This window comes from Anopheles coluzzii, chromosome 2, assembly GCF_943734685.1.
Source record: "Anopheles coluzzii chromosome 2, AcolN3, whole genome shotgun sequence".
Taxonomy (NCBI): Eukaryota; Metazoa; Arthropoda; class Insecta; order Diptera; family Culicidae; genus Anopheles; species Anopheles coluzzii.
This window is the reverse complement of record NC_064670.1, coordinates 42,619,450-42,637,359: the sequence shown is the minus strand read 5'-3', so window position 1 is coordinate 42,637,359 and position 17,910 is coordinate 42,619,450. Positions and strand designations below refer to the sequence as shown.

The following is a 17,910-nucleotide window of genomic DNA, read 5'->3' as shown; positions in this document are numbered from 1 at the left end:
TTTTTGTGGAATATGAGTCTTAAAACGCATAGCTTAACTAACCGGAGCGCCAACGCCGTTAGTCGTATCCACTTTAGCATTGTTGGTTTGCTTGGCCGGAGTTGAAGAACCATTTTCAATGCGTGCTAGCTCCACCGCAATCTCCGCAGCAACACGGGCATTATTTTTTATCAAAGCCATATCTGAAAGCAAGAAAACAAGAACAAACAATTTCGCATAAACCCACCTAATGGTACCGCATGGTATAATCTTACTAGACTCGAGACTTTTCCCACGCGTTAATTGCGAAACGGCGGAAAGTATGAACGGTGTTACTTCCTTGCCGTATATCCCTTTACGTTCCGCATCGCCGAGGGCTTGCGCGATCACAGCATTCATCTCGGTGGCATCCATCGCGTACCGTTCCGGTATCGGTACACCGATGACAATTCCCGACCGCAGCCCAAGCGCCCGGTTCATGTGCACCATCTTGGCAGCGTCAGTTGCGCTCGTTAGATTGTAGGCCGCCTTCGAACCACTGGAGCGTGTGTAGAAGGCAGGAAATTCACAGTCCTCGCTGCCGTAGGTGGCAACGCATACGCCTTGAGTTTCCTAGAATAGGATAATGGTGGATGGACGAATTAAAATCCAAGGAAAAGTATAACGCCGTATGAAAGAATGTTATTTCATTCCCCGCTAAAGCTGCACGAAGGAAAAGCATAGAATGATATGATTTTAATGAATCGGCACTCTAAATATCGCAACCATGCAGCCCATTGCTACGGGAGCTGGGTAGTGTAATAAATCTCGAATTATCAATTACTATAATAGTCTGCTCATCGAAACCGCTCTGAAGAAGATTTATAATTCTGCATCCCATCCCGGGCGGACCACATCCTATCAGCGCTTCACGAGTAAAATGACGTTAAATAGTCCCCGGGGATAGCTTTGGTGCTGTGTGCACGGCAGCAAACCGTAGCGATAAATCATTTGCACTGCACTGCTTAGCCTGAATCTTCCCGTAGACCACCGTATTATAACCGGAGGCCCAGCTACTCACCAGATATTCCAGCGTTCTCGGTATGTCCAGGATTGACTTAACGCCGCTCGATACGACCACCACCGGGCAGCGGCCCAGCTCGATCAGGTCCGCCGACACGTCCATCGTGCGCTCACCTTCGCGATGCACACCGCCGATGCCACCGGTCGCAAAGATCCGTATGCCGACGGCATCGGCAACGAGCAGTGTGCCCGCCACCGTTGTGCCACCGTTGCGCCCGGTCGCCATCACAAACGCCATATCCCGGCGAGACGTTTTCACCGCTGGTGTGCCACTATCGGCTCGAGCCAGCAACCGCAGCTGCTCCTCCGCCAGGCCCACCTTTATACGTCCGCCCACAATCGCTATCGTGGCGGGAACTGCACCCTGCGAATAGTGAACGATACATTTAGCAAAGCTGACGCTGCCACGTAACGGGCACTGGAACTAAGGCCAAGCATTAGGTGGAAGGTTGTTAAAGTCGGTCAAAGTTAATCCTGAAGCTTGCAGTGGCTGCTGCTATGGTGTACTAAAATCTTAGCCAGCACACGTAACTCAGACATTTTGCGTTTTTTTCTTTTCTTCATTTTTTATACGCTGCAATTCACCTTCCTTCCGGTGGTGAACTAACCCGACCCGACGAAACCGGTGCATACCGTGTAGCTGAAATTTGCTTTTAATTGAATCCTGTGGTTTGGAAGCAGCAAATGCACCGACTGCCCAAAATCCCTGTCCTTCCTGCTGTGCTTGACATTGAGGTCGGTTCTTAGTGCACGGGAACCTTTTCATCCACCAGCTGTGAATTCCCCGAGTGCGGCCACCGCTACAATACTGCCATCCCCCTCACACTCCGGTGCATTGCGGATAGTGGTGGTGGTGATGGGGTCGGTGCGGTTTGCGGTTTTGTTAGTAGTTAAAACTCAGTTAGTAACCGAAATTGCAGTCGAACGCCATCCTCCGTTTAAGCAGGTCCCCATCGGGTTCCAAGCACCACAGACTACCTAAATTGTCCTCCGAACGAGAATGAGAACGAGCTGCCTGAAAGCAACGCTACTGATACCATCTTTTGCTGGCTTTAATGTTAAAAAAAAACATAATACGCTAACAACAGTAGCGTACGCTTGCGGTTGAAAGGACGCTAGCCCACCAGGGAGATGTGCTAATTGCTGCAGTTCCAACGCAAGGCCACAGTTTATGTATTACCGCTCCGCTTGCCCACCCCTTTCTCCTCCACCTCTAAAGTGTTGTCACCCACCTGCTGTCTCACGATTTGCTCCACCTCTAGTGCCGTGTCGAGATTGTGCGGATACGGCATTCCGTGGGTAATGATGGTTGATTCTAATGCCACTACCGACTGTGGCGTGTGCCGGAGGGCATCACGTACTTCCGGTGCGATGTCGATCAGGGACGGACTGTTTTCGTTTGCACCATTTCCGGTCGTCCGAATTGGAAGAATGACAGAGAGAGAGAGAGAGAGGGAGGGAGAGAGAAAGAAAAAGGGGACGGCGTTTAGTATATTTATTTGGTGGTGCTATTTTTACTTGTATTTTACCTAATACGGCCCTGGGTTGTACCGTGTTTGCTTGTACAGTACCCTCGGGATGAACGAAGCAAAGCTGCTGCTGCTACGCGTAACATTTCGCCGGCTGATAATTAAGCTACAGTATTTGTAAACCAAAGAAGTAAGTAAAGGTAGGATTATTCTAACAGTAAGAATTACAAACTTGTATAATTTGTAAAAATAAATATTATAAAAAATGAAAAAAATACAACGTACTACAAATTTCCATCTATAAAAAACGGAGATATTAAAAATTTAAAAAATTTAAAAGAAAAATGTCACATTTCTTCGTGTAGTTGGAATAATTGTTAAAAAAAAACAACAACAAATTTATACCATTTCTACTTTCTAACGATAAACACTCTGTCTACTTCAGTTCCATAACAGTCGGTACCTTTTTTCACCCGCAAATAAAAGCGCAACAGGTGTGGCAATATGAGCATGCGCCCTTCCTACCAATGGCACGGATTTCTTCGATCGTAACGATGGCAGCAGCTTCGCATGGAAACGGCCGCTCGTTGTTATTTGTTTTCCGATGGAAAAAAGCAACCCTCTACAAAATACACTCAGTTCGCAGGGTCGCAGTCGGTAGATCAGTTGGATTTTTTTAGAATTACGCATTTTATTTTTTTTAATTATATACTCGTTACAAGAAAAAATCCGTTCGGCTCAAACAATTCCAAAGTAAGGGCACCGTAATGGAGGGTTTGCCAAAGTTGCCGGGGAACGATTTTGCCAACCGTTTGCGCCAAAAGCATCACGTACCGCAGAGCTTCAAGTACGTCAATGGCTACCCGATTCCGGTCCGTCCGGAGTGTGGTCTCGGGGGCGAGCGGCTGAACGAAGATTCGATCCAGTTCTGTCCGGAGCCGAACGGCGGCGGCAACGATACGGTGCTGTACGATCCGATCCTGACGTACGGTCGGGTTCGCCATCTGCCGGTGAAACCGTACCGGCCCCACTTTGTGCTGTACGATCAGAAGACGCTCAAGTTCAATGCGTTCTTCCGCCAGGCAGTGCCGGAGTCGGCCACCGAAACATTCCGCATCCGGTACGTGCACATACTCTACTTTCTCGAGGACGACACGATGACCGTGCTGGAGCCGACGATCGAAAACTGTGGTTATCCCCAGGGCCGGCTGGTACGGCGGGGCCGCAAGCTGAAAAATGCCGAGCGGGAAGAGTTTTACCACTGGAAGGATTTGAACATTGGCATCGACGTGGAGATGCATGGGTACGTGTTCCACATCACCGATTGCGATGCGTACACGAAGGAATTTCTGCTGAGCAACGGTATCGAGCTGAACGAGATCGAGCTGCTGCCACCGGATCCGGCCATGAACGAACGCTCCATCAGCCAGCGGCAAACGTTCCGGCATCACAAAATGTACCCCGTGCCGGACGATAAGTTGCGAAAGTATCTCGAATATCAGGGAAAGGTTTTGCAGTAAGTACTCGTGTGGGTCGTTACACGTGGGTTATCTTATCAGCAGTAGTACTGATGTACGATGGGATGTTCGCACTTCGAATGATTGCAATGTGTTTGCAAGATGTATTATCGGATTTTGTATTCCATCGTATCGTTATGATACGGTCGATGCATTTTTTTTTTTCTACAATCGAATGAATTTCTTCGACAAAATTCTGAAATTCACCAATCCAATGTTTGTCCTACTTGTTGCAATATTACCATATGTTCAATATTCACAATTAAATTAACCACTTCTTCACAGCTTCGATTGTGTATTGGATGAGCGGGACCGTGAAGGAGGCGAACTGATGACGTACAAGCTGTTCTACTACCTAGAAGATGATACTGTCTCCATCAAAGAGCTGAAGGAGAACCAAGAAGGGCGCGATTACTTCCCAATGTTGCTGCGCAAGCAAAAGCTCCCGAAAAATTGGAAAGAAAATCCAGGTATTGTACACAATATGTCGAGCAACATTTGACCCCATTTTGTCCTTACGCCTTTGTCGCTCCTGCTCCAACTCCACAGTTTCTCACCCTTCCATTTTCTTGGAGAAAAGTGATGCCGAAGTATCGGAGTACTATTCGCCGAAGGATTTAATCGTCGGCACAACCATTTTCGTCTATGGCCGCAAATTTCTACTACTCGACTGTGACGGTTTCACGCGCTGCTACTACGAAAAAGCTCTCAAGCTAACCCAGCCGGACCGGGTACGGCTGGACAGCTCGCCCAAGCGTGCGCCACGGCTGGAGGTGCCGAGCTATCTTGGGCTCGGTACGCCCGAGGATTCGCTAGCCTCCTACCACAGCCTCGTGCCGAAAAGTCCGAAGAAGGACGTCATCACGTACCTGGTGAATGTGAACAAATTCCTCCGGTACGGCTGTGTGCTGGATACTGCCCACCCGGAGGATAAGATACGCAAGTTCGTCCTCAGCCTGTCGCTTGCGGACGGGACGATCACCATCATGGAATCGTCCGTCGATAATTCAGGCATTCGGGGGGGACGGTTTCTGTCCCCTCGCAAGGTGTGGCTTCCCGGGTGCAATCCTGACGAGCCGGAGTACTACACGGCCAAGGACCTGCACATCGGCGCGACGGTGGTGGTGTTTGCACATCGCTTTAAAATCGTCAGTGCCGACCTGTACGTGTATCGGTACATGCAGGCGTACCCGGAAATATTCTCCCCGATCGCTATCGACAGTGTGCGTAACTTTCTGCTGGCCGAAGGCCATCTCAAGGACGATCTGCGACGGGCGACCGAAGAGGAGTACCAGAAGCTGGAACAAAGTGACGGCCCATCGGAGCAGGGCGAAGTGCAGAAACGGCTGGCCGGATTTCAGATCGGTGACTCGAACGGTGCTTCGCCTGCGCCGATCGCTTCACCGCGCGCTTCACCGGTACCGTACGGAGATGCGCAAGCAGCTCCCTTTGCCGAACCGCCGGAACATCCCTGCCCCCATCCGATCATTCCCGATGAAGAGCTGCGGAAAGCGTACCACACCAACGAACCGGACGAGCTTGCCATACAGGCGTACAACGTGCCGGAAGATCCGACATCCTCACGACAAGGCTCGCCCAAGAAGGGCTCAAAGTCGGTCCATTTTCAAGACGACTGTTGAGACGGAGAGACGATTACCTTTCGTCGTTTGAACTGGCCGTGCACGTGAAGGATTTTCAAAAGGATTCTAAACACACATACACAACACTGCACTACACACACATAAAAGACACACGCACGCACGTACACAAACACACACTCCGAAACGCGCACACGCGGCTGCTCGTCAGCTGTTCACGTACACTTTTTGTTTACCTTCTGAGCCGGCATCGGGCACAGCCAATGTGGCCAGATTATTTTGGCGGATTTCGGTAGGAGCACAATATTTTATCTGTAGTTTTCGGTAGGTTAAAATTCGAAACTCAGGGGGGAGAGAGTGCTAATGCGTAAAATAAAAGTTCCATCTCACGAGAATATGCATCCTTTCACTAGGAAAATTGTACTAGGAATTCAGAGCCAAAGAAGGACTAAGATGCACATTTTCTTCTTAGTGGTGGCAAGTTCTTTATACCCTAGATATATATATCCCTACCCACAAATTTCCGTTAAATGCCTTCTAATCGCCTTGTAATCGCCGGCGAATTGAAGGCGATCAGCAGTGCATTTAGCAGTAATTAAATGCCTTTGAAATATGTCATTGAAAAATTTCGCTTTTAATTTGAAATTTGAAATTGCAACTGTCAAAAGAAAACACAAGCGTCTTCAGCACTGCGCTGTTGTAGTGTTCCCAGATATGTGCGTGAGATTCGATAGCACGATTTACGTGTTATGTTCTCTTGCGTTAAGCTCTGAGCTATTTCACTTTATTAAATATGGTCTGCATTATTCGGTTGTTAAAGACCAACCCGTTGAAAGGTGTTAATATATCAAACTCATTTTGATAACTTTTATTAGATAAGGAGAAATGAGATACATATTTCTCCCATCCTAATAATGAAAGGTAAACATAGTGTAATTATTATGTGTTTTCAAAAGGTATTGTTTTGATTTTGCTTCACAAAAATTTTGTTTGTATTAATCATAGCAAGAAAATATTAATCTAAAAAGAAATAAACACAAAAAAGATTATAAAAATCAGGATTTGATCACACGCTTTCTCGATTCAGAATCAAAAGCGTTGTCACTGCTCTATTTGGCAGTTACATCAGTGAGGGTGCAAAACCAGTATATAAACAAGCTAAGATGGTGGCAAGCTATCTGTTCTCGTTGAATCAAAAAGTTGAAAGATTTCGAAGAGAACCCGTTACAGCCGTGAAAGTTTCGGTTGAAATCTTTATTCGCCTTCTAAGGCGACTACCCAAGCGCCACAGATTAAGCTTAAACGACTGGAAAATTGAATATCCATAGAAAAAAATGAAAGCTCCACAGCTTCATTGGTTTAATCTTTCTATATTCCGTTTAGGTAGAGAACTTGAGTCGTTTAGAAGCCGTTTAGTGGTCGTTTAGTGGATTTGTGGCACTTGGGTAACGCCTTCCCAAGTGCCACAAATCCACTAAACGACCACTAAACGACTTCTAAACGACTCAAGTTCTCTTCCTAAACGGAATATAGAAAGACTTCGTTTAGCAGACGGCAAACGACTCATGCATTCTAAAAATAGCGAAAAAGCTGGTGGCGCTCTCTGTTGGTGGGATACCCCAACCAGTTGAGCTTCATCGCTTGGAGGAGAGCTTTCTCATTTCCTCTGTACTGTTGTATGGTTTCGCATTGAAGTTATGCATCGCTAGAACTAGAACGGCGATACGATTGTTTAAATACTAAACTCCAATGGAAACCACCAGCACTGAAGCAAGTGAGATTTGAGTAATGGTCGTTGGTGTCGGTACCCACGTATCTGACCACACGACCATTCATATAGATTTTTGCTCGGAATGTTAGAACCCAAGCGCCACAGATTAAGCTTAAACGACTGGAAAATTGAATATCCATAGAAAAAAAATAAAAGCTCCACAGCTTCATTGGTTTGATCAATAGATGGCGTATTAAAACTGATTATTATATTGCTATCCTTTTCTTGCAATGTGTTTCGGCAAGTTTCATCTTATCATGACCTATATAGCCTTCTAACTTTCCGAGCAAAAATCTATATGAATGGTCGTGTGGTCAAATACGTGGGTATCAACACCAACGACCATTACTCAAATCTCACTTGCTTCAGTGCTGGTGGTTTCCATTGGAGTTTAGTATTTAAACAATCTTATCGCCGTTCTAGTTCTAGCGATGCATAACTTCAATGCGAAACCATACAACAGTACAGAGGAAATGAGAAAGCTCTCCTCCAAGCGATGAAGCTCAACTGGTTGGGGTATCCTACCAACAGATGGCGCCACCAGCTTTTTTGCTATTTTTAGAATGCATGAGTCGTTTGCCGTCTGCTAAACGAAGTCTTTCTATATTCCGTTTAGGTAGAGTGCTTGAGTCGTTTAGAAGCCGTTTAGTGGTCGTTTAGTGGATTTGTGGCACTTGGGAAGGCTATATAGGTCATGATAAGATGAAACTTGTCGAAACACATTGCAAGAAAAGGATAGCAATATAATGATGAGTTGTAATACGCCATCTATTGATCAAACCAATGAAGCTGTGGAGCTTTTATTTTTTTTCTATGGATATTCAATTTTCCAGTCGTTTAAGCTTAATCTGTGGCGCTTGGGTTAAATGCCTTCTGAATGCCTTCAAAGCCGTTTAATGCTGGTAGGGGAGGATAGCGATCCTTGAAACAGTATTCCAAGCGCCACAGATTAAGCTTAAACGACTGAAAAATCAAATATTTGTGATTTTCGGTAGGATAAATGGAAAATCGGTAGTTTTAGGGCGGTCATCTGTGAATCGGTAGGCATATAAAAAATCGGTAGGAATACAGATAAATCGGTATTTCTGGTCACTCTGAGCACAGCCACTGTGTCAACGAAATGTCATTCGAATCGCACAGGGTGACCATTTTGTGGCGGTTTTATTTGAATGGCAACAAACGTTTTGCACGATGTGGCCTGTAGTGTGTTTGGATGGTTTTGCTTTCTTGTCCAGAGAATTATGAAATAAAATTTTACAGCATTCGTTTGGATGCGTTTACTTCGTGAACAAAATCAGCACTTTATTCAATACAACAGAGGTCGCTGATTGCAACGGTTATGGCGCCGCTTGCCGTTGCCATAGCAATAGGAAAGCATGGTCACAACAAACCGGTGTCGAGAGTTTGACCTACAAAATTGTTATTATCAAAACACAAGCCATTCTTCGCAGCTTTCAGTCGGTATGGAGCACACTAAATTTACACTAAAATCTAATGCACCAATTGGATTTGAATCCACACGCAGTGAAGATACGCCCCAAGTTCGTCCCAAACATGACATCGGGGTAGATCCTCGGCCATTTCCAACCTCCACCGATGGTACAACGGAACCGAAGGAACGGAAAGAAATTGCTGCAAGTATCAACCGTGCAAAATACGTGCAAATGAATTGCAATGCCGTGTCTGATAGCTGACACCTTACCATATCTTTTTCTGCAGACTCAAACGGTCAGTGCCCCGCGGAGCAAAAAGTTTGCAACCTACGATGACTCCAAGCTGGTCTCCTTCATCCGCAAGGTACAGCCCATCGTGGAGGAGGAGCTGTCCCACGGTATGACCCCGATGTTTGATTGCAATGATAATCTGTACGATGCTTCCGAGCGCTACCGGGTGTGTCGCCATCAGGAGCTGACCCTTCGCAGCCTAAATCCGGACCACGCGGTCGAGCGACCATTCTACGTCGGTGCTGCTGCATGGCTGTCCATACTGACGCGGGACGCTCCACTGTTGGCGGTCGCCGGCAGCCCAAACCACGCAGCATGGTGTGACCATGTCAGCTCGACCGTTACCGTGTTCTGCCCGAAGCGGGACCGCTACGGTGCTTCCGTACAGTGGGTCGAGCTGAGCAGCAGTCCGGTGAAAGCGTGCATCGAGTCGCTCGAAACGAACCCCTTCAATCGGGACATGTTTGCGGGTGGGACCGTGTCCGGGGACGTGTACATCTGGCACTACGAGCTGAACCTGAAGGTGGAGCGGAACTCCTTCGCCGAGCTACACTCGGAAACGACCGACTGCGGTAAGGTGGTGGATATGGCATGGGCACGCTACAACGTGATGTCCAAATCGGACTACGCGCTGCTTACGGCCCACACGGACGGTACCGTGATACTGTGGCGCGTTGGAAAAACGATCGTGAAGGATAAAGTCTTCAAGCTCAGTGTGCCGTCCGCTAACGGGCGGGCACTCATTTTGACGCAGATACTGGCCACCTCCAACACCGAGTTCGTGGTGGGATGTGATGATGGATCGTTGCTGCTCTGCTCTACCACGCAGTTAATTCCGCTGGGTGGTACAGCTACTTCCGCCGAGCGCACTGTGGTCAATTCCACGCCCGCTGCTTCGAGCACTTCCGCTGGCAAGGGAAACTTCTTCTCGCCGGGCACGATTGAGCTGAAGTGTCACTCGTTTAGCGTAACTAGTTTGCAGAAGATTGAAAACCGTCGCCAGGAGCTGCTCATTAGCTGCGATCTGACCGGCGAGGTGTTGTTCCATGACATCACCGATAGTATCGTAAGTGTTGAATGGGGTGCGGGGAATCGGGGAGCATTTCTGAGGGTTGAGTTACAAAGCTACTGTTTTCAGAACTCCACTCCAACACTCATCATAAAAATGCCACTCCCCTTCAAAACGCGCATTGTCTGCACGAGTGATACGGAGTACATCTTTTCTCCAACCGGAAACGGGCTGCTAGAGCTGTACCGTATCGGCAGTGGCAAGGTGGACACGGTGGACCCATCCGTACCGTTGAAAGGCTCCCCAAATCTTATCAAAATGTCCGCCAATGGGTAAGAGAGGCTTGTGTTACTTGGCATCATCTTACTGCAAGATAATAATTACTGTGATCATTCCAACAGAAAATGGCTGATCACCGGGACTTATGGTGGAACATTCATCATCTACTCGGTAGCGATGGAATTCTGAAGGTGCACCCCTTCAGTGATAAGAGGCGGTTTACTGCAACGCATTCCTTGTTCCCCTTGTCCTGAAGTACGTAATTTTTGAAATATGGCTTCGAAACGAAAAATATAAGCAAAACGGTCCATTAATAAATAACAATAAAAATGCTCAATTCAATATTTAGTCAAACATAGATTTGAAATATGCATTGCGCTATTAGTGTACGTCCTATTGTTTATTCTCCAAATCATCTCATTTTCTCACAACGTCTTTCGTACAATTCTTATCTTTCTAAATTATGCGTCAAGTGTAATAATATGTAGAAAAAAGTAAAGAAAGAGCTTATTAACAATAACAAATTGAGTCGAAGCACTATAAATAATTAAAAACATTGAGCTACGCTAGTGTACATCAATCAGTAACAGTTCTGCTTGGCGCTTTCAAATAACAGCACTTTAGATTCAAAAAAAATAGTTACACCAATTAAACAATTTAAACTACTGCATCAATTTTAAAAACATGTCAAGAAAGGCACATCCGCTCCTGCACTCGGCACAACATTCGAGTTCCTATGCGCTCTCCCCCCTCGACGTGGACGGTTGCCTTTCCAGCCGAACGGCTGGTACAGTGAGCCGCCCTTGTTGCGGTGACGGTTCCTGCCTGTCCGATGAGTTGCCGGACGACGAGCTCCAGTGTACGGACGATAGTCGCGATTCGCCCGAAAACAGCCCCGTCTCGGTACGGTTCGTAGCCAGCGGGTCCGTGTTACCGGCATCGCCTCCCATCCGGAGGCTACTTCCACTAGCGGTCGATTTGCTGGCAACCGGGGTGGACGTGCGCTGTATGCTTTTGCCCTCCGTAGGCGTATGCATCAGCAGCTCCTCCCGGATCGGGCTCGAGCGGGAATTGCTTTCGTTCAGCCGGCTCAGATTCAGCAGCGACCGTAAGAGCGTACTGTGCGAACCACCGTGCGAGCTGGACGATACGGACGAGAGCGACTGTAGCTCGGACTGGGAGCGCACCATCAGCTCGCGCATTACAAATTCCGCCAGATTGAGTGGTTTCCCCAGGGCAGCGCCGTCGGCATCGTTCGCGACGGTATCATCATTGGGGCCGACGATCACCTTCTTCCCATCGGATAGTGAGGATAGCGGCGATGAGTCGCTCGACTGTTGGTCCTGCTGGGTGCGCTTCAGCATCGACGAGCCCCACCGTAGGCCGGCCACGTTCTCTAGATCTCGTTGGAACGAGTCGGACAACTGCTGCAGCGGGAACGAACTTGTTTCCTTTTGCGGAACACTGCGTGACTGTGCTGTTTTGGGACGCGGTCCGGGAAGTTCTTTATCTGCAGGTTGTTGCTGCTGCTGTCGTTGCTCCCTCGCTCTTGCTGGTTCTTGCGCTTCCGACAGCGGTGTCGATCGATTCGAGTTGTCGAGCGAATTGTTAAACGGTTTTACGATGATGTTCCACTTCCTCAACTCGGCCACCACATCGGGCAGCGATGTGTCGGAAGCGGATTTGTGTGTGCTCTCCCCGGATGCCGGCTGTAGCGTCGCTTCCCCATCCTCCGTTAGGTCAAAGGCCGGTGCAGTGCCGGGGAACTTCCTGTACGCAAGCCGATCGTTTACCCGGTCCTCCGTCGTGTCAAGCCGCAGCTCGGACCGCTCGTTAGTGTCGGTCGTTTGCTCCAGCTCCACGCGTACGAACGATGCCGTGCCCGTGCCGGATGTTGCGCTCCGCACGTACTCCTCGTAATTCGGGAACCGATCGTACCCAATGTCCGGGGCCGTGGCCGCCTCGTTAAACAGCAGCCGATTGCGCGCTTCTATAAGCACCTGTTCGGCAGCGTCTTGATGGTCGGCGGCCGTCGTAGCCGATACCGTCGAAAGATCGTTCACCCGTGACGTCGTGGCGACTGCCGGCGTGTCGACTTCCGGGATCGTGGACAGTTCGTGCATCGGCAGTTCGTCCGGTAGCTGGGGGCTGAACCGTGCTATCGCAACGGGCGGCGTGTTACGACGCAGCGCCCCAACACCGACTGGCAACTGTCCCCCCTTCGGTGGTGGTGCAACCATCTCCGCTACCGTCGGTTTTGGAATGTCTTTCAGGAATGGTTCGAACGGAAGCGGCTCCCTGCCCTGGCTGCCCTCTTCGGAAGGACTTTCCCGTATGTCCGAGGCAGTTAGTGGGCGCGACATCGCAATACCACTATCCTTGCTGAGCCCAATCTGCTTGGAGGAGATTATGTTATCAATCTCCTCGCTGACCGGATCATCCGTTCCGCCGAGCGGTGCCGCACTGGAACCAGTCGGAGGACCGGGTGGAGATAATGCAACGGCCGGGGGTGTACTCTTTTCCGTCTGCGTTGGTAACGACGGTTGCCCAGCAACACTAGCACCGATCGCGGCCGGTAAATCCATGTACTTGGTCGATTCCTGCTGCTCCAGGGACGACAAACTGTCCTCGATCAGGCGCCGCTTCTCCTCCCGCACCTGGTTGATCATTTGCGACAGCTCGGTGATGCGCTGGCTGCAGCGTTCCGTCAGCTGGGAGTATCGTTCGAGAATTTCCTGCTCCTCTCGGTCGCTCAGATTGATCACCTCCACGTGGCCCTGGGGCGTTATGATTTTTGCCACCTTGGCTGGTGGAGTGTCCCGTTTGGGCGATTTCAGAATGGATTTCAAAGAGCCTTCCTTTACCGTTGGTGCTGAAGATGGTGGTAGCGCTGCCGGTGGTGCCATTGCTGCTGGTGGTGCAGGTGCGACGGCCGTTTGGGAAGCGGATTGCAACGTCTCCCTGTTTGCCGCATCGTAGGAAATGTGCTGACTAGCTTCTGGCTGCTTTTTACTCGCCTTTGCCTTCGACAACGGTACCTCGCTGACCTTCTTTTGCTGCTTGTGCATCCGCCGCTCTCGGCGTCGCAGCGTCTCCATCCAGATCCCTTCCACCCGACTGATATCGGCCTCAACCGAATACTGCTGGTCATTAATCATACTATCACCATCCACCACCGTCCCACTACTACTGCCCAGCGTGGACTGGTCCGATCGGCGCAGCGTTTCATCGATCTCCTGCAGGAAGTTGTAGTTTTCATCGATAAATTTCTTCAACCGATGCATCCGCTCAACTTCCTGCTCGTTCGGGGCGATAAGCGAAGCGGGATTGGTGGCCACCTGCTTTCCACCACCAACATTGCTGGTTACGTTCACGACCGACTCGTTTGGCGTGGAAACGCTCGTCGTGCTAACTCCTAGCTGGTCGATCGAATGCCGCGACATACCGAGCAAGCGGACAATGTACTTCATAAGGTGTGGATTTAGATTCGCTTCTCCGACCGCTGGCTGCGCTGCTTTCGCCCCACTTGGCAGGTTTTGCCTGCGTTGATCGTCGCCCTTCTGCAGCTGATACTTTGGTCCGGCCGTACCGTTCGAGGCAGCTGGCACGGTTGCTTTGACCGGTTCGCTGTCATCCGGCGGCCCGTGCTTCTGCAGAATCTTCAAGCTACCGATCTTGGGTGGCAGTGGCCTGTACACTGTAGACGTCGTCGAGGAACTGCCCGGCGACAGGTCGACCACCTTCGTCGATGGTCCACCCCTGTTGGCTACCTTTTGCAGCAACGTGTCTTTTCGTGTTGGCAATGGCTTCATAATCGGTTGACTCGCTTCCGGTGCTGCTGCGGGTTGATGCACTTTCTCCACTCCCTTAGCTTCCCGTGTTACCTTTGACGGCGATGATTTCTGTTGCACAGTTGCCTTTTTCTTCCGCTTCGTTGCTGTCGCTTTCTCGTTCACCGTGATGATGATCTTGACCGGTGCATCACCCGCTCTCCGCTCCTGGACCGAATCACACGAGTCCTTGCTCACCTCGCTGCTGCTGCTGCTGCTCGCGATAGACGACGGTTCAACGACCTCCACATCGATCGCTCCCTTTTCACCCTTCGTTTCTACGTGCACCGTCTTCGGCTGTTTCGCCTTCGGCTTGTTGTTCTTTGCCTCCTTCTTACACGTCTGCTCCCCTTTCTGCTTCTGCCTGTTCCGCTGCAGCAGGGCCATTTTCTCTTCCAGCTGGCGGCCCAGCTCCTCCACCTCGCGCTCCCGCTTATGCAGCAACTGCTGCTGTTCGAGCAATTCCTCCTGCCGCCGTTTCATGCGCTCCAGCCGATCAATTTCTTGCTTTGTGGCCGGTTCCGAATCAGCTGCGCCATCCTTCGCCAATTTCATCGCTTCGTTCGCCTTTTCGCGTGCAATATCCTCCGTCAGCAATCGGCGCTGCTCGTTGATTTGCTCCAGCAGCTCCTTTAGCTTCGCTATTTTGTCCACCCCACTGCCGCCGACAGCTTCCGAGGGCAGCGGTATGCCGGGGCGATCGAACGTGTCCAGCACGATCGAGGCACAGCTGTCGGTGGAAATGTCCTTCCGTTCTGGACGGTTCGCCCCACTGCTGCCGTACCTCGTTTCCGCCACGTTCACCACGGACGGCCGCACGGTTGGCCGGCGGGCAGTGTCGTCCGGCTGGCTCTGCACGATCGGGCACGTTACGAGGGCACGCTCAATCGCTTCGTTCGCTTTGCGCTGGCGCGTTTCGGCCCTTTGCTTGAGCGTCGCCTCCGACGGTATGCTGCTTTTAGTGGGCTGAAATAAAGATGAAAATTTTGGTAAAATCGACCCGGAAACTCCCTTGCGCGCACACGCCAATACTCACAACTGCTTGGCTTTTGAGCCGGTTTTCCGTGCGCGTTAGATTGTCCAACTCTTTGGACAGCTTCTCGTAATCCTTGCGCGTTTGCTGCTTTTCCAGGGCCGGTTTGGTACGATCCACCGTCGGTTTGCTGGAAAGGGTAACGCACATTTGTAGTCGCACTCCGTAGACAGTTCGAACAATCCGCTCACTTTACTCACCTTCGCGCTTTGGCAAGCTCTTGCTGCAGCAGTTCGTAACGATTCGCTTCCTCCATCCCGGTCGGATCGTCCTGCCGGCGTTCCTCGCGCTGCACGTAACCCACCGGCTGATCGTACTCCCGGCGGTACATTGTATTACAATCGTAGTATTGCACCTTTGCACACGCAGCGTTCGATGAGGTGGTGGTGGTGCTGCTGCTACTCCCCGATATTGCCGGTAGCACCGCTTTGCCACGCTTGCTTCCAACGGTAGTGGCTACTTGCTGCACACCCTTTGCCGCGGTCACCGTCTTCCGGGGAGGCATTTTTCGCGGCGATTCGGACGGTCCACCGGCATCGTTATCATGGGTGAGCACTGTGCTTGTGGGAAAGGAAAGAGTATTATCGCTCAGATCGTCAAACTGGACCGTTTTCTGAGTGCCGTAGCCGGATGCACCACCGTCGACCGGCTGTCGTGTAACGTCCAGCGCTGGCGTGTGCTGGCGCTGCCGTCTTTGCTGGATCAGCTCCGTTATCTGCGTGAACGGTTGCAGCAGTCGTCGGGTAGGTTGTTCCTGGTGCGATCGTAAGTCACTCGGTGAGGTAAACGCGGTGGCACTGTACTCGTGCCCCGCTCGCGGTATGTTCTCTTTGTCGAGTTGCCGTGTGCCCGTACCTGTCCCTGCAAAGAAAGCGGACTCGTCCTCCGATTCGGACAGGCTCGTTGGTGGTGGCGGTTTCCCCTGCATCGCGGAAGGGTTCCTTCGTGCCCGAAACTGTTCGTACGGGCTGGGCGTTGGTTCGCTGGATGTATCACAGTCCTCTGGCAGGGGGGCATGTTTCGGTTGCATCGCTTCCGGTGCGCCGACCGGTATCGATGCCTGCACGGCAATGGATTTCGTCGGCACGTATGGCTTTTTCCGCTGTTTAGCCGTTTTCTCCGCCTCCTTACGCTCCCGCTCCCGGGCAGCGTTCGCTTCGGCCACTTTGCCCCGCTGCAGTGCAACCGCCTGCTGGGTGGCCCGCTTCTCCTCGAACCACACCGCACACTCTTCCGCGGCTTCTGCTGCCCGGTGTGCCTCGCCAACCTCACAGACGCTGCGCGCGTACTCATCCTGCAGGTGGCGTATTTGCTGCCGCTTCCACGCATTTACCTCGTCCCGCTTCGTTTGCTCAATTTTGGCCAGCTCTTTCTCCTTTGCCAGCTGATAGTTTTGGCGCACTTTTGCGGCCAGCTGTTTGGATTGCTCGCGAACCTGCACAAGGCACAGCGACAAACAGCAGTGATCAGGGAAGAATGAATAAAAAAACTCCACGTTAATTCGTGATAAATGTGACAAATACTACCACCCGACCTAAACGCCAGAAAAGTGACCACAACAATTCACACCAGACCAGCGCACGCAGCAATTACGTCACCAGCCAAATAGTGCCCAAACATTAAAAACGAGGTCAACGTTTGCGCCACTTTGCCTGCACCAAATGGAAACGGCGTCCCCTCTCCCTTCGACACCGTCGCCGCCGCTATCTTCGCCGCCCCACGTACCTGCACTAGCCGACGGATGCGCAGCTTCTCGTTCGCGATCTTACGCACTGATTCGAGATCGGCCAGCGGATTGGCCCCTGCCGACGACAGCGGATCCACATCGTGCACGGTTACGCCAACGGACATGACGCTTTCGCGAATGCATTCACGCACGCACGCACGCAGCTGTCCCCGTCTAATTGCGCGTCCTGCGATCGGTCGAATGCGATAAGCATGTGGCAACGGTCAAACGCGATGCTTCACCGTTCTTCACCGGGAAAACACACCACACATTCTACCGGGGGTTGCTTTGCGTGTCGTTATTTGCGTTGATTCGTGGTAGCAGCGGCTCTCGATTGATGTTTACGCGTTCCTTGTGTCCATATTTTGGGTTTTTTTCTGTCTCCGCTTTCGTACCCGCAGTTTGGAACGCAACGGCACGCTGTTTGAAGGTACACACGCCTGACGTTGACCACACTATGCACCTCGTTAGTTCGCTGGTAAACACTTGGCACAACTCACTTTCTTTTGCTCGGATGTTGTTTTGATAGCTGCTCTGAAAAATCCTTTTTTGTGTGAATTTTTAAGCGTTTACTGAGAGTTCAATAAGAAAATATGTTTTAAAATAAATGGAAATAATATTTTGTCTCGCACAGCTACGGAATGTTTCAGTTTGTTGGCTATGAAACTTTTGGCGTCCTGCTCGTGTTTGGCAGCTTGCCATAGTTTCTGTGTTTACCGCTAGAGGCGCTATGTTCCATTCAGACCAACTGACATTTGCGAGATTAAGGCGTGTTTACACGTTTGTAACGACGATGTTTTTCAACTTTTTCAAAATTCAAAATTTGATTTTTTACCTAAATTGGGATGATTGCTTTTTTGGAAAATAATGGATAATGTCCAAAGTTGTTAACATGTTTGAAGTTATACTATGT

At 50.3% G+C, this 17,910-nt stretch overlaps 4 protein-coding genes across 4 annotated transcripts in view; 2 read left to right on the top strand and 2 right to left on the bottom strand.

Annotated features, from left to right (window-relative positions):
- Positions 1–6,083, bottom strand: part of LOC120948809 (uncharacterized) — a 192,603-nt gene extending 186,520 nt beyond the window's left edge. The window contains exons 1-6 of the mRNA XM_040365536.2: positions 5,685–6,083; positions 2,571–2,676; positions 2,274–2,430; positions 1,040–1,405; positions 255–591; positions 43–182 (exon numbers count right to left, since the gene is read on the bottom strand). Of these exons, the coding sequence (XP_040221470.2) occupies positions 43–182; positions 255–591; positions 1,040–1,405; positions 2,274–2,430; positions 2,571–2,656 (1,086 nt within the window). The 5' untranslated portion in view covers positions 2,657–2,676; positions 5,685–6,083. The remainder of the gene's footprint in view (positions 1–42; positions 183–254; positions 592–1,039; positions 1,406–2,273; positions 2,431–2,570; positions 2,677–5,684) is intronic.
- On the top strand, positions 2,811–5,678 carry LOC120948810 (EF-hand domain-containing protein 1-like). Its single transcript, XM_040365537.2, has 3 exons — positions 2,811–4,026; positions 4,313–4,497; positions 4,577–5,678. Exons 1-3 carry the CDS (start codon positions 3,278–3,280, stop codon positions 5,665–5,667), a joined length of 2,025 nt encoding a protein of 674 aa, XP_040221471.1. The 5' UTR covers positions 2,811–3,277; the 3' UTR covers positions 5,668–5,678.
- Positions 6,084–8,720: 2,637 nt separating the features above from the next.
- Positions 8,721–10,747, top strand: LOC120950596 (uncharacterized). The gene is made up of 4 exons (XM_040368763.2): positions 8,721–9,030; positions 9,116–10,186; positions 10,259–10,461; positions 10,531–10,747. Exons 1-4 carry the CDS (start codon positions 8,773–8,775, stop codon positions 10,595–10,597), a joined length of 1,599 nt encoding a protein of 532 aa, XP_040224697.2. The 5' UTR covers positions 8,721–8,772; the 3' UTR covers positions 10,598–10,747.
- A 17-nt stretch (positions 10,748–10,764) lies between these two features.
- LOC120950595 (uncharacterized) lies at positions 10,765–17,673 on the bottom strand. The gene is made up of 4 exons (XM_040368762.2): positions 16,997–17,673; positions 15,472–16,706; positions 15,275–15,401; positions 10,765–15,204 (listed from the first exon to the last, which is right to left on the bottom strand). Exons 1-4 carry the CDS (start codon positions 17,120–17,122, stop codon positions 11,143–11,145), a joined length of 5,550 nt encoding a protein of 1,849 aa, XP_040224696.2. The 5' UTR covers positions 17,123–17,673; the 3' UTR covers positions 10,765–11,142.
- Positions 17,674–17,910: the final 237 nt, after the last annotated feature.

Bases quoted from the DNA above. Each gene is read 5' to 3' on its own strand.
- LOC120948810 (XM_040365537.2), top strand. From the start codon at position 3,278: ATGGAGGGTTTGCCAAAGTTGCCGGGGAACGATTTTGCCAACCGTTTG. The intron at 4,027-4,312 runs GTAAGTACTCGT...ACTTCTTCACAG, and splicing joins TATCAGGGAAAGGTTTTGCA to CTTCGATTGTGTATTGGATG. The intron at 4,498-4,576 runs GTATTGTACACA...CCAACTCCACAG, and splicing joins AAATTGGAAAGAAAATCCAG to TTTCTCACCCTTCCATTTTC.
- LOC120950596 (XM_040368763.2), top strand. From the start codon at position 8,773: ATGGTCACAACAAACCGGTGTCGAGAGTTTGACCTACAAAATTGTTAT. The intron at 9,031-9,115 runs GCAAGTATCAAC...CTTTTTCTGCAG, and splicing joins AGGAACGGAAAGAAATTGCT to ACTCAAACGGTCAGTGCCCC. The intron at 10,462-10,530 runs GTAAGAGAGGCT...TCATTCCAACAG, and splicing joins ATCAAAATGTCCGCCAATGG to AAAATGGCTGATCACCGGGA.
- LOC120950595 (XM_040368762.2), bottom strand. From the start codon at position 17,122: ATGTCCGTTGGCGTAACCGTGCACGATGTGGATCCGCTGTCGTCGGCA. The intron at 15,402-15,471 runs GTGAGTAAAGTG...TACCCTTTCCAG, and splicing joins GAGCTTGCCAAAGCGCGAAG to CAAACCGACGGTGGATCGTA. The intron at 15,205-15,274 runs GTGAGTATTGGC...TCTTTATTTCAG, and splicing joins GGCTCAAAAGCCAAGCAGTT to CCCACTAAAAGCAGCATACC.